The 14,627-nt window shown below is 41.5% G+C and overlaps 2 protein-coding genes across 12 annotated transcripts; both read left to right on the plus strand.

Annotated features, from left to right (window-relative positions):
• Positions 1-128: 128 nt before the first annotated feature.
• On the plus strand, positions 129-14,554 carry Mbd-r2 (PHD finger protein MBD-R2). Of its 7 annotated transcripts, none has more exons than XM_071713517.1 (18): positions 129-697; positions 7,676-8,180; positions 8,373-8,507; positions 8,642-8,668; positions 9,254-9,354; positions 9,513-9,619; positions 9,898-10,300; positions 10,385-10,499; positions 10,579-10,871; positions 10,958-10,969; positions 11,300-12,034; positions 12,148-12,279; positions 12,444-12,527; positions 12,723-13,008; positions 13,118-13,255; positions 13,340-13,734; positions 13,853-14,107; positions 14,188-14,554. In XM_071713517.1, the coding sequence occupies exons 2-18, from the start codon at positions 7,687-7,689 to the stop codon at positions 14,310-14,312; spliced, it is 3,837 nt and encodes a 1,278-aa protein (XP_071569618.1). In that variant the 5' UTR covers positions 129-697; positions 7,676-7,686; the 3' UTR covers positions 14,313-14,554. The 7 variants fall into 7 exon arrangements, with proteins under 7 accessions (XP_071569618.1, XP_071569612.1, XP_071569614.1 ...); XM_071713511.1 differs by lacking the exon at positions 129-697 and adding an exon at positions 5,061-5,774; XM_071713513.1 differs by lacking the exon at positions 129-697 and adding an exon at positions 5,061-5,774 and having other exon boundaries at positions 9,513-9,598.
• On the plus strand, positions 567-4,052 carry LOC139776674 (E3 ubiquitin-protein ligase MARCHF8). 5 transcript variants are annotated; one of them, XM_071713526.1, is made up of 7 exons: positions 567-707; positions 1,112-1,241; positions 1,489-1,780; positions 2,455-2,546; positions 2,803-2,983; positions 3,096-3,361; positions 3,433-4,052. In XM_071713526.1, the coding sequence occupies exons 3-7, from the start codon at positions 1,664-1,666 to the stop codon at positions 3,692-3,694; spliced, it is 918 nt and encodes a 305-aa protein (XP_071569627.1). In that variant the 5' UTR covers positions 567-707; positions 1,112-1,241; positions 1,489-1,663; the 3' UTR covers positions 3,695-4,052. The 5 variants fall into 5 exon arrangements, with proteins under 5 accessions (XP_071569627.1, XP_071569626.1, XP_071569628.1 ...); XM_071713525.1 differs by lacking the exon at positions 1,112-1,241; XM_071713527.1 differs by lacking the exon at positions 1,112-1,241 and having other exon boundaries at positions 2,474-2,546.
• Positions 14,555-14,627: the final 73 nt, after the last annotated feature.

The raw sequence follows: 14,627 nt of genomic DNA on the forward strand, positions 1-14,627 counted from the left end.
TCACGCGGCCCCCATTGGCCGGGCCGCGTCCAAGGCCGCGTCTACCGCCTACGTCATACACGTCATGTCGGCGTAGCAGACGGACCAGACGGACCACCGATCGGAGTAGTGGAATAAAAGTAGTAAAACTGGGGGGTAAAGCGCAGCGCAGAGCGCAGCCCGTCTTTGGCGCGGGAGGGAAGGGTCTCGCACGCGCGCGCGCGCTGCGATGAGGACGGCGACGGCGCACGGTTTGGTCGTCGTCTCGCGAGCTACCGCGGCGAGTGTCAGCGCGTCTACGCGCCCGCGACGGTGTTACGTGCACGCCGAGAGCAACCGCGATTAGACAGTGGCAGACTCCGCTCCGCTCCGCTTCGTCTGCTTCGACTCCGAACGCACGCGCGCGCGCGCGCGCGCGCGCGGGCGCACACGCGGAATCGAGGGAGAGACAACGAACAACGAGTCCTCTCCCGTGTCCGTGTCCGTGTCATTGACTCAGGGCGAAGTGTCAAAATCTCTGCTCCCGTGCCCGTTTTCCGCCGCCTCTCCCCCCCCCCCCACCTTATCCCCCCCGTCTCGCGAGTAATATTAAATTCGTCCGCGAATAATTTTCGCCGGCCCGGCGGCGGATCCCTCTCTTCGTCACTTGGCTGGCGGAAGACGCGAGAGACCGAGGACAACATAACACGGCGCGGCCCGACACGGCGAGCAGGAGCGTGTATGTATGCGTACGTATATCGGTGTGCGGCTTTGTTTTCCTTCGCCTCTTCTTTCCGCGGTGTTCGCGGAAAAATCACCGTCTCGCGTCTCGCGCGAGTCTCGAGATATTAAACGAAGCGTTTTCGCCTTCGCTCGGCTTGCGCGAAACACGAGAGAGGACTTTTACGCGATTTGCGACGCAGCGCGACACGCATGCCAGTTTATACTCGTCGCTCTCCTTCGATCTCGTTCGCGAAGCGACTTGTTTTTCCAATAACGCCCGATTTCCATCGGTTTCCCTCGAGAGAAAGAAAGAGAGAGAGAGAGAGAGAGAGAGAGGAAAAAAAATCTATTGTCTGCCGTATTTAACCTTACGCGAAAATGTCATTGGATGTATTGTTGACACGTTCGTGATTGTGGATTTGTCCTTTAGTTTGTCGAAATACCGTCCGGAGTTTGCCAAATAGATTGTTTTAATCCGAAGTTAATTATTCAGTCGTTGAGTGGACGTTAATAGCTCGAATATGTTGGCAGACATACTGGCAAAATAAATACGTAAACATGTGTGTGTATATATATTATATATATATATATGTGTGTGTGTGTGTGCAAAAGTTGCTCCTGCAAGCAGATTATAGTTATTACATAATTATGCAAAGAGGTTGCACTTGGATGTTTCAGCAATATGTATATACATATGCATATATATATATATATATATAATACTTTTGTATAGCATATGCAAAATGACTTCATACACGCTAATTATAGATCTGTTTACAAATGTAACACTTGTATGTCTGATTCCAGGCTGTACACATTTTAATGTTAAAGGCTGAATAATGCTTGAAAGATACGAGTGAACATATAATATTGGCGTCAGGACACTACCAAAAAAAAAAAAAACTTAATAACCATGTATCCAAGATACATTTAATCAAATTTTATTGTCAGTGATTATATATTTGGCGAGGGTTGGAGAGTAATGCCGGTTCATCAGATTAATGTTAATCCACCTGATTGGCAACCACCATTGTCAATTGGTCCTTCCAATAATACGAGTCCCGCTGGTGGAGAAGCTCTGTCAGAATGGATACCCCAGGTGATCTTTTCTAGTTTGGAGTTAACACGCAATACTTTGATTCCTTTAAGTCGTCATCAGAATGAGAATATAGAACGTCTTTTACCACTATGTACTCACTTTCTGCAAACTGCAGAGTCTTTGTGTTGAGTTTTCCCTTATAGAAATATTAATTTTAATCACAGTTCTGAATTACTTTATGCAACTGGAGGTAAAAGTTTTTCTTAAAAGGACAATAAAACAAAATCATGTTCTTCAGTTAATTTTAAGTGGGCTTTGATAAAGTTCTAACTTGAGACTCGGATGCAGAGAGGTATAATTTTGATAACAAATTGATTAACAAATAATCTACCCTGATATTTTCGTTAAGGAATTCGAAATACGGACTAAAGAATCTGCAGTTTGAAAGAGTTAGTACAGGACATCCTGTATGTTGTGTTTCAAAGATAAAGAATTAAATCAATTAAATTATAGAAGCAATATTATGAGAGCAAATATATGAAACGCAGTGTTTTAAAATGAATTATTTTATTCTTGGATATTATAATTTTATGTCACCTTGATAATTATTAATTTATCACGATAACGTATCATCTGGAAAGTACTTGTGTGTAGACATAAATTGTATAGAAAGATAAGAGGGTACTTTGATAATGACCTCTTCCTGCCATGACTCAGAAGTATATTTATTTCAGAATTTTACTTATGGTACAGTAGTTACTATTATACCAGATGATTGCCACTCGTCCGTAAGCACGTTATCTTCGACCAACCATGATATTTGCAGGTAAATGGACCATAGTAACGTCATGTATGTATCGTAATCGTATATTGTACATCTATACCATTTGTACGGAGCTTTCCAGCAAGCGACGTAAACGTCGTTCTATCTTTCTTTTTTGGCAATGAGTAACAAAGACAAAACGACATTTGAGTCGACTTGTGTCGCTTGTTAGAAAGCTCCCATAGTTATTATAGTCATTTATAGTTACGTCTACAATCTTTATTTCATTACGAGGAAATCTTATGCGTTTTGTAAATAGGATCTGCCATTGCGAGGGTGAAGAAGGCGCCCCTTTGTTAGCGCCTTGCTATTGCAGCGGCAGTCTGCGCTACGTGCATCAGGCTTGCCTTCAACAATGGATAAAAGCTTCAGACACGCGCGCCTGCGAATTGTGCAAGTTCACATTTATCATGCACGCCAAGACAAAACCATTCTGCGAGGTAGGCGAACTTGTTCCACCATAGGAAAATTTCTCCCGCGAATGAAAATTGCCACGATTCTGTCGTACTACAATTACCAGCCAAATATAAATGACATGTAACGTCTTTGCAGTGGGAGAAGCTCGAGATGTCCGCGCTGGAAGTGCGAAAATTATGGTGCGCAGTCGCTTTTCACGCCGTCGCCGCGCTCTGCGTGGCATGGTCGTTATACGTACTCGTTGAACGATCCGTGGAGGAGGCCCGTCGCGGATTCGTCGACTGGTCCTTCTGGACCAAATTGATAGTCGTCGTGATCGGTTCTACTGGCGGATTAGTTTTTATGTATATTCAATGCAAAGCGTATATTACATTATGCAGAAAGTGGCGAGCATTTAATAGGTAAGCTATACTTGGGGTTCTCTACGTTTGCGTACAAGTACTCAGGTCTCGATCATGTCTGTCTGTTCCAGGGTGATATTTATTCAAAATGCTCCCGAGAAAGTGGTGCTTCCCCCCTCACCCACGGACTCTTTAAGAGAAGTTACCCTACCCCTGAAGGACCCAACTGCCTCGATGGCCGAGCTCAACCGCACCTTGTTACCCCGTACCATAGATCCTCCATGTGCCTCGCAAGTGGCGAAGCCCGACTCTGCCGCGCCACCGCAGAGGCACGATGCTCAACTGAAACTTTACGTATTCGACAAATTGTCTTCGTCCGAGGACAATCTATAATACTTCGGAGACGGAAATGGTCGTTAAAAAAAAAAAAAAAAAAAAAAATCGCCCGTTCGGAAGGCGACTAGCCAAATTTCTCGGTTTCGAGGATGAGGAGCGCGTCCCGGACGGAACCGGATGATTTTTAGACTATACGATTTCGTAACTCGGAAGCGGAATTATCCTTGCCGAAGTCGTCAAATATCCGCCCTCATGCAGCACCTTTTTTTCCGAAACTTAGTACTTCAGTGCTTACAGTGTTGACAAGTGAGATAGAGACGGAAGTGTACAGCCCCGAAAAAATGCTGACGCTTTCTTATGTACATAATTATTGTATCTGTGATGTTATTAAATAAACTTTACCATATTTAAACGAGCCCTTTGAAAGCCTTATGTAGTAATAATTCGCATTAATCGTTTTCCTCTTCACTTGCCGAGGAACAGATGGACATGCGATCCCTCGGAGATCATCAACGAGATTATCATCTATAATGTAACTGCGGAAAAAGATGCTCTCCGTATTTTATTATTATTTTTTTATGAGGGTATTTAACGTGCCGTTAAGTATTTGCTTTTCGATTTAGGGCTCAGACACAATGAGAAAAATAAGGAATAAGGAATAAGGCATGTTGCATCTCACTTTAATGTACGTGTACTGAAGTGAGATGCGACATTCCCTTATTCCTTATTTTTGTTCTCCGACTTTTGTTATTTTTACACGTCCAGTTCTTTGTTCTCCGACTTTTATTACTTTTTACTGTAAAGAGTTAAGCGCTGCACACAATAGAGCACATGTTAGGAATAAGAATAAATATTAAATATTAGGAATCGGAATTAGAAATAATAATTAAACGTAAAGGTCCCCGCACAATGAAAAATATAAGGAACAAGGAATAGATATTAGCGATTAGAAATAAGAAATCAGGAATAAAGCTGATGTAGCATTAATACGCGGCTTCCGATAGGTTAACAATCTATTGCCTGTGTTATTCCCTGTTTCCGTTGCTTATATTTTTCATCGTGCATCTAACTTTATTCTTGATTCTTTAGTCCTAATCGCGAGCCTAATCGCTAATATCTATTCCTTGGTCCTTATATTTTTCATTGTGCGGAGGCCTTTACACACAAATAGAAAAGAATAAAATATAAGATATAAACACAAGAATATTCCTATATGTTTATATATCCTAATATTCAATATTTACTATTATTCCTAACATGTGCTCAATATTGTGCGCAGAGCCTTTACGCCGCGATTCGACTCGCGCGGGCGCGTGCTGCCGGTAACGCGACGCGAGCGCCCCTGGATCTCGTCGCGGCGACTACGGCGACATCGGAGATTCCGGCTGCTACGATGCTGCCGTATCGATCGGTTGATCAGTGTCGCGCGTGTAGCCGAAACGATTGGTCGGTCTTCGCGGGTGTTCCACATCCACAAAGTGTTCACAGGCGCAACACCGAGCGGAGCGCGCGACGAGAGAGACAAGGGAAAGAGAGAGAGAGAGAGAGAGAGAGAGAGAGAGAGAGACTCGCGCATCCCGCGCGAGGCGGTAAGGTCGTGATCCACGATCCACGCGGAACGTGGTGAGTGCGTGTGTGCGTGTGTGCGTGTGTGCCGTGTTCCACGAGCGTTCGCACGCGGAAACGCGCAACGTTCCCCGGTCTCCGCGCGACGGAACGTACCGCGGAGTGCCAACGCTATAGCTATGTAGCGCCGGCGGGGTGTAGATGAAGCGGCGGCGTATACCGCGCTCGCGTGCCGAGGGGAGGGTATCGTCCGCCGTAACCGCGGCGGCGGTGGCGGCGGCGGGGGCGATGGGAATGGCGCGCAAATGCTGCGTGCGTAGCTGCAAGGCGGACGTGCGGGAGGCGCGCGCCAAAGGACTGCCGCTGCACAAGTTCCCCAAGGACGCCGCGCTGAGGGACAGGTGGTTGGCCAGCGGCGGCTTCGAGGAGAGTTTCAAGCCGACGCCAGGCCAGGTCGTCTGCCATAGGCATTTCAAACGCGCCGACTACGAGACCGCGCGGGGCGGTCACAAGCTCCTGCTCAAGAGGGGCAGCGTGCCCACGGTGTTCGCGGACTATGACGAGCATCCCGGTACGTGTTATGTGTGCGGCCAGCGGCCGAACGGGAGGGGGGGGGGGGACGAGTGGACGACACGTCCGTCCGCCTGGTGCCGCGAGAGCGAAGTGCACGTCGGGCGTGAAAACGCAACGTAGTTGCGTCTCGCGCATCTCCGTCTCCGTCTCTGTCCCTCTCGCGTGCGCGCGAGCGCGCACGCTCCTCTCCTCTCCCCCTCCCGCCCTTGCTCCGCTCTACCGCGTGTCCTCCTCCCGCGGTGCCCCCCCTCCCGTCTCTCCGCCTGATCCTCTCCTCGTCGCGCGTGTTCGGGGAGTATAGGAGCGCCAGCTTCGAGAGCTCGCCGAGAGAACGTGTCACGTCGCGCCGGCGTTATGCCGGTAGTTCTACGAGCCCGCTTTTTTTCCTCGCGCGACGGCACGCCGGTGTTTCACGACGGTGTGTCACGTCACCGTCGCCCGCCGGCGTTGACGAACGCACGGCAGAGAATAGGATCTAGGATCGAGTGATCCGCGACGTTCGAACGTTCGCCGGCGGTAACTCGCCAAGCCGGTACCTACTCGCAAGCGCGACGAGCCATTATTTTTACAGTGAAGGCATGACATCAATAATCGTGTCAGTAATACGCTCCCTAGGAGGCTTATACGTATGTTAACTTTGTCGTTAAAAGTACGAGAAATCAAAACAGTTTATACTTTTACTGACAAATGTATGGACTTACTTTAAAAGCAAGAGTATACGCAAATGGCATGTATAATTCAGAGTGGCAATTCTAGTGTGTGTTGCAATAAATGATGCAATAAACCATACTTTGCTAAGAATAGCTAAGCTTTTACTAACTAAGAACTTGGTCATATTTTGTACACTTGAAAAATTAAAGATCATGTTATAGCCTATGTACTTTTGTTCCTCTCTTTATTTCAGTTAAATAAAAAAGTATCGAATTGTATTCGGCTTAATTAATCAACTATTTGTTAATGATGTATGCAATTTGCAAACAATTTGTATCAATCGGTATACTTTTACTAAAGTGTTTTATGAAACGTATACATTTGCTGGTAAGTGCATAGTATCAATAAATATGTTGACATTTTCATTCTTTAGTGCTGGTCTACAACCTTGCTTTAAAGGGTATTTAAGCTCTAAGCCGTAAGAAATTGACCAATCACAGTCGAGTATTCTCCTCACATTCCGCTGTGATTGGTCAATTTCTTACGGCTTAGAGCTTAAATACCCTTTAAAGCAAGGTTGTAGACCAGCACTTAAGCGTCGTCTACAATGGCAGCAGGAGTATACAGTAAGACGTAAGCAGTAAGCTATTGACCAACCATAGTCGATTATTCTTGAATTGCAAAAATTGCAAAAATTCCATTAGTCAATAACTTACTGCTTATGTCTTACTGTATACTCTTGCTGCCATTGTAGACGACGTTTTATATTTCTTAATTTGTACTAGTAGTTATGTAATTATTGAATGTTTACGCCTTCACTGTAACATATCGTAAATCCGATTGTATCCATATCACATCCTTAGAGTACTGTCACAACTCAAAAATCCACAATTTTCAGGAGAGAGGAAAGACAAATTTAATTCAATTTTTTAAGTTGTGAGATAAAGAATCTACCTATATTACAAAGATGAAACGTTCGATATTTTGGGATATCCTATATGCGTTCCCATCAGTTTATCTTTATACCTGGATCTAGCCAATTTTATAACAATAAAAACGTTTCTTTTTCTTAAGAAGAATACGATTTCTTAAAATAAATTTATCGGACTTAATTTTATTTCAGTTCATTTTTCCTGCGATATGAAGCATGGATAAAAATTGTACCTGAATTTTATATGTACATAATTATATATTCTTATCAAGATTGGTGAACAATTTATCGTTATGTTTTTCTGCCCTTTCACACAGATCCTGTAATTATGTCCGTGAAGTCTTCTACATCCTACGCTCAAGAAGACTTGGACTTGATCAATTCGGAAATACTAAATTTGGAACATTCTGCCTCACCGTTGTTATCCGAGGCGAGAACACCTAAATCCGACAGTTGCGGCGAGACTTGTTATTCTAGACCCGAGTCGTCGGCAGACTCCCTAAATCTCCCTGACAGCACGGAAGTAACGGATAATGAATATAAAGCGACAAATCCGAAAGAAGAGTGCAAGGTATCCGTGAAGGACAAATCGACCGAGAATTCGGTCGACAATAAAGTGAATACAGTAGCGATGCAACTTGGTATCGTCGAACCAGAAACGGCAATGAAGACTGATTCCAAAGACCTAAAGGAAGAATTAAAATTACCCGGCGACAAGGAATTCGACAAATCGGAAGAATTGAAACCGAAGGTTTTGAATCGTGGTGGTTTGAAATTTTTCCCCGGTGCCAAATTGGAAGCGAAAGACTTTAACGAGAAGTGGCAAGTATATCGTCGAGTAAAATTTCAATAAAAAGATATCTCAGTTTTCCTCTGAAAACTGTGAGAAGTTATTGTGCGATACAAAAAGTGCCTTACGTAGACGAGATGTGAATTGCGCGTTTAAAAATTACGTTATTAAAAGCTGGGATAAAATAAATATACATTGATTAATATTTATGCGGTATTCTGTAGGTATTCTGCAAAAGTGGTAGAAACAGATTGGGACGAAAGGGAAGTTTTGATACACTTCGACAAGTGGAGTTCGAGATTTGACGAATGGATACCGATGGATAGCTCCAGGCTTCGCGTATTGCAATCCCCACAAAAGTAAGTTTGTATTCTGATTCAATCGTCGGAATTGTAACGCGCATCAACAAAATTATTTAATTCACTTCTACATTTTTCTCAAAGAACCTAAAGAACTTGAATCTTAAGCCATTGTATTTTGTCTTTCCTTAAAGCGAACAAGCTTGGACCCCGCCATCTCCGTAAGTGAAAATTGTGTTAACGATTAGGTAGTTCTAGTACCTGATAGTAACAGTAGTAATTTCATTATTTTACATACTTGTTTATGTGCTGCAATTAACAAAGAGTTAAGTATGAGAACTATAATTTAAAACCCCCATACTGATCATCTTTGCAAGGGCATGGCGTGATGGCGAATCATCGGCCCGTTCTCCAAATATTCTTGAGCAACGAAACACACAAATGTTCACACTTTTCACTATATACATCGACTCTGATTCCTTTATGCTGCGCAAGCAAAAATATATAATACAATAAAAATAAAAATATAATTTGCAACAATTTTTCTTTTGCACCAAAACATTGCTGGATCCGTCCTTCGGCTCCAGATGGGTCTCCAAAACAATTGTACTTTGACGATCTAGGATCTGATGTTATTTTCGAGGAGAGGGAAGGGGGAAATGAGAAACCCCAACGGCGCGAGACTCTATTTTTTCCTTCCTCTCCCCCACCCCAACCCTCACTCGTAGTTTTCCCCGTTTCGTTGAACCCCACGCTCTCACGAGCTCTCCGTTCGCGTGTGTAATGCCAGGATTTCGCACCTGCAGGGAGGCGAAGATGAGGGAGTTCTCCGTGGGAGAGCGGATACTCGCTACGTGGGCGGACGGCAAAAAATATCCAGCCAAAGTGAGCGCGGTCCTGTCGAATGGTAAGCGACCTAACCTAACCCCTAGCCGCAGGCGGAAGAGGCTAGACTGCGTTCCCTTAGATTTGACGTTTGGCTCGTCAGAGACAAGCCTGTAGATGTAACGTTTTTTTCTGGCCCGATGGCGCGCGGAGGTAGTTCTAAGTAAATCTTCTTCGCAGACAGGTACAACGTGCTGTTCGACGATGGATACGCGAAGATCGTCAAGTCGTCGAAAATGACCAAGATCGCCGCTAATCCGACCAAGGTACAGGATTCCCAGATTGAGGTTATGTTGTTGTTTCTTAAGTTACCTAAAGAAATCTCATCTGAGTTGGTGGAGCCAAGTGGTGGATAATCACATTGGATTTAGTATCACCTTGTGTTATTTCTCAATTATTACCTCAGCCTAGCCATGAGAATGTAAAAAGTAATTCTGTGGCAAAAACTTGGAACAAGCTGTACTGCAGATGAAATTTTTTAATTGAGATTCTCAAACGTACGTTCCATAAGATTTATATTATGTTTACGTCATTTGTAAATTGATTTTTTATTTTACATAAACAGCAATTAAACGAAGTGGATGGATATATCGGCAGCAAACAAGAAAGAAGGGATAAGAAACGGAGGCACACAGTTATGGAGTTGTTTAACATTCACTCAAGGAAACGCACAAAACACGATACTGAGAAAGCACCAAAGAAGGAGGAAACTGTCGTCAAGGAAAGTGGTGAAGGCTCTGCGGAGAGCAAGATCGAGATGGATGGTACCCTATATGGTCCTTGTTACGATCCAGGGACAGATTTGTTGAAAGGTTTCGAAACCAGTTCCTTGAAAATCAAATCGTATTCGAAGAAAAGCAAGAAGGAAGTACCCAAGATCGAAACGGATCCTGAGGAAAACGTCGGTCCCGAATGGGTTGATGGAGAGCCACGAGGAACAGAATCTTATATTGTAGATGGTAATGATGGTTAGTGCAATTTTATTAAAAAATATTTTTGCATCTCGTATACATGTCAATAATATTTTAACGTAACATGAAAATTTATTCCAGGACCACGCCGATCTATAATAGTACCAGACAAGAGATTGCCTCTCGGTTGGGAAAAACACTTTACGCAAAGGAAAGCTGGCTCATCTGCTGGAAAATGGGACGTCTTGTTCATACAGTAAGATGAAAGATATATTTTATCAGCAATAATTATGTTAAATAATACAATTTATGTATAATCACATTTTTCTTAAAAGTAAGCAGACCGGGAAGAAGTTCAGATCAAGAAATGACATCAGAGTATTTATGGAGAATCAGGGGCAGTATGATTTCGACCCTGAAAAATTCGACTTCTGTATACATCGCAGGAAGCGAAACCATGCTCATCGCGTGAAGCAGGAAGTTACACCGGAGGCACCAAAGAAGATCAAAACTTTATTGCCTAAAACGAAAACGTCCACACCTGAGACTACATTACTTCCTACAATGACGAGCAGTATCGATACTCCAGTTATCCCCTCGACGCCTACTACATCTACTACAGATGGTGGTAAGATTTCTGTGATATACTACGTTTTAATCTGCATCACATTTTAATCTTTGCGATATGTTTTTTACATTCCACTAATTCACCAGAGATGATCTATTGTAAGTACTCGTAGATATGTATTTTTTACAAAATGAAATAGACTCTTAGCGAAGGAATGTAGATTTACATATTCTCGACTTATATATTCTTTTCTAAAAATTATAATCTTTTTTTATCCTGTTTATTTTTTAAATAGAGTAGATTAAATGTGATGATTTTTTTAAATGTTACATAACAATAGAAATAAATCTATTAGAAATTAGAAAAAAAGCATATCTAAAACAAAACAATTTTTGGCTATATAAATTTAATAGATTTATTTCTATTGTATGGATGAATTTCTATTAGAACACTTTATAATGCGATTTATTTAATATTTTCTCAAACAGCCGTCTTTATTGGACTTCGTGGTGGACTTCGTGTGGAAATGGAAGACAGCGCTTATAAATGTCCCAAGGAAGGATGCAACAAGAATTTTCGAAAGGAAAATTTACTGCAGATGCATATCAAGCATTACCATCCTGAATATTCCAAGTTTCTGGGCTCTACTCCCAAAGTTGAAGATCTGGCTTACGCAAGAACGATTGGGGAATCTATAGAGGATATAATTCCCAAAAAATCAATAACGTTTTTAGAGAAAATAAATAAATCCGCGAAGAAGAAATCTCTTCCTGAGAAATCATCGTCTACTTTATTACAATCAGCGGTTAATACTATGCAACCGACATCTCCGTCAATACCTGGTCCGATGATGCCGGAAGAAGTGGAATTGGATCAGTCAGAAAAGTGTAATGATTTGCAGAAGGAAGATACGAAACTTGAAACAATGTCACAAATATCTAATCACAGTATGGAGATAGACGACGATATTGAAAAGAAAAGAGAAAACGTCTGCGCGTTGTCCCCTGGTACATTATTTGACATGAGAGTGAAAGAGGAAAAAGCGCAGGGTGGCATTAAAACGCTGTTGCCTGTAAGACCAGTTGCGACATTGGAGGCGCCAAGAGCCGACAGGACGAAATCTTTGGATGAAATGGCGCACGGTGAGCGTGTAAAAAACCAGAAGAAAAAGCAACTTACCGAACATAGCGTGGACTTGCCGGCTAAAGCAAAAAAACGACATGGTAAGAACCTTTCATGTTTTCTTAAAAGACTTGTGTTCTAAGACAAGTTCTACATTTCATTAATTTACGAAAAAAAAAATAATATACACAGCATTCAATATTCCTTTGGATAGGTATGTCAGATCTTACCGACAATTTTGGTGATCAAGACGACAGTGCTATGGACGTCGAAAGACCTACGACACTTATGTATAGATATAGCCGTAGAAAATCTGACTCAAAGAGCGACGAAAATAGTCAGAATAGTAAGTGCGAGCGTTTTGCCGTACTTTACAAAACGATACGAAAGCCATAATTGTTTTGTTTTAGCTATGCTTTTTTTTCTAATTTAATGCAGCTATATATACATGGGATCCTTTAAAGTCAAATGCGTTGTATAATATTTACTATTATTTCTGTTGTTTCTTAGGTCAACTAAATGATTCACGCATTGAAAAAGCTGATCCCTTAAAAGGGGATGCAATCAAAACAAATATTAATAATGGTGCAGAAGGTACATTGTTTATTTTTTTTTAATCTTTTATCGATTTTGTTTCATGATTTCACATGTTGCCAATTTTATTTTCGTTGTATTGCTTTATATGCTCGCAAGAAACACGACACGTATTTGATACTTCTCACCACACGCGTCTCTTTACTATAAATTATTTATATGAGTGTTTTATATAAATGTGATGACTTATCACAGAGACCGAAGGAGTGATGATGATGATTAACGGCGAACTGGTAAAAGTAGAACAACTTCGGAGAGAAGAAATAATAAATTGCACATGTGGTTTTGTGGAAGAGGACGGTTTAATGATACAGTGCGATCTCTGTCTCTGCTGGCAACATGGACATTGTAATTTTATTGAAAAGGAAAAGGATGTTCCTGAGAAATACATTTGTTATATATGTCAAAATCCATATCGACTACGGCCGTCTAAGAAATATTATCACGATCAGGACTGGATTAAGGAAGGAAAATTGTCACGGTAATTTATTTATTAATGTATTTACATTTATATTTAGATTGCGTGTGATTATAATTATTTATATATAGTAATCTGTTTATATGTTATTTCTTGATTTTTTAATTTGCAGCTTGTCTAACCGAACTCGAAATCAGCATAAGATAAATCAAAGGACTGCAATGTTGAAGCGTTCTTATGACTTGGTTGCTGCACTTTTACAAATTCAACAACTTCTTCACAGTCTGCGCGTAAAAATCAACGTGGCAGAGTAAGTTATAAAGTTATACGTCTGCCTTCTTGGACAAGTTTTTATGTCTGCACTATAACGACTAATTTGCTTGAATTTATATAGAAAGAAAGATCACCCGAAACTATATCTTTGGGCCAAGAATTGGGAGAAAATGGATGTACCAAAGATAGACATGGAACCGGTACCAGTGATGGAAATAACTAAAGCGGCGAGTTTTACCGATACAAATTCGGAGATTCCGCGACGTGTCGAGACGAAGGCAGATATCAAGCTGTCTATAAAAGACGATCAAGATGAAAAATCAATCGCTTCCGATTCGGAATTGATGAAAATTTTGGAAGAAGATAGCACGCATTCTGATGAATCCAGGATTATCAGCAAGAAGGAAGGCTCGAATTCAAAGGACAGTCATATACTTTTAGACGCGTTAACGGGTGGTAACTCGGACATAAAAGAGGAAAACAGTGCTACGTCAGACATTAAAACGGAGAGTGCAGGTAAAAAAAATGTATTTATTCAGTCTTTCATTTTTTTATTTCATATAGGACTGAACTTTTAACACAAATAAATAAATAACTGCACAAGCTTTACATATTATGTGATATTTTTATGCAGATTTATTAGCTGAGAAAACTATTATTGGTGATCCCGTGGAGAATCTCAATTCTGGATCGCCTGTTAACAACGTTCAACAAGAATCAAGCATAACCAACGTAAAAAATGAAGTCTCCGCGCTTCCGCAGCCTTTTATACCAGAACCCGAGGCACCGATTGACCCAGCTGAATGCCGAATGCGATTGTTGGAGCATATTGAGCATTTTCAATGTCACATCGATTCGAGATTAACATCCATAGAAGCGCAAATTTTTGGTATGTAATATAAAGACATTGAAAAAACGCGTATTAAAACGCATTCAACAGATGTTCATTCCATGCGTTTTAATGTGCAGCTCTAGAAGCGATGGACCCGGATGAACTCGTATCGGATCCGCTTGTTCAACCCCGTACTAAGCAGACTGTACAAATGCTCCTTCGTGACTTGAATACGGTCCGGAAACTAGCAGCATTGTGTTGAAAACGTAGTTCTCAAACTTGAGAGTATTTTACAATATACTTACATGTGCAGATAGACGATATAGATAGTATAGACATAAGTAACGTTTCTCAATTTGTCATCAATAAAGGTAATTATTCTACCGTACTAGGAATAAAATTCAATTATTTAAGATGGCTGTTAAATCTTTTTGATTTCGCATTTAGAATTTATTTTAGAGAATTGTAACAATATTTTTAAAAAAAGTAAAAAGATAAAATATTTTTGAAGTCGTTTGTTCGTTCGTCGTGTGTGTGTTTTATGCTTCTATGGGACTTTTGGAAATACAGAATAATA

Source organism: Temnothorax nylanderi, unplaced genomic scaffold, assembly GCF_030848795.1.
Source record: "Temnothorax nylanderi isolate EJ_2023f unplaced genomic scaffold, tnyl_v1.0 TNYL_tig0125_pilon, whole genome shotgun sequence".
NCBI lineage: Eukaryota > Metazoa > Arthropoda > Insecta > Hymenoptera > Formicidae > Temnothorax > Temnothorax nylanderi.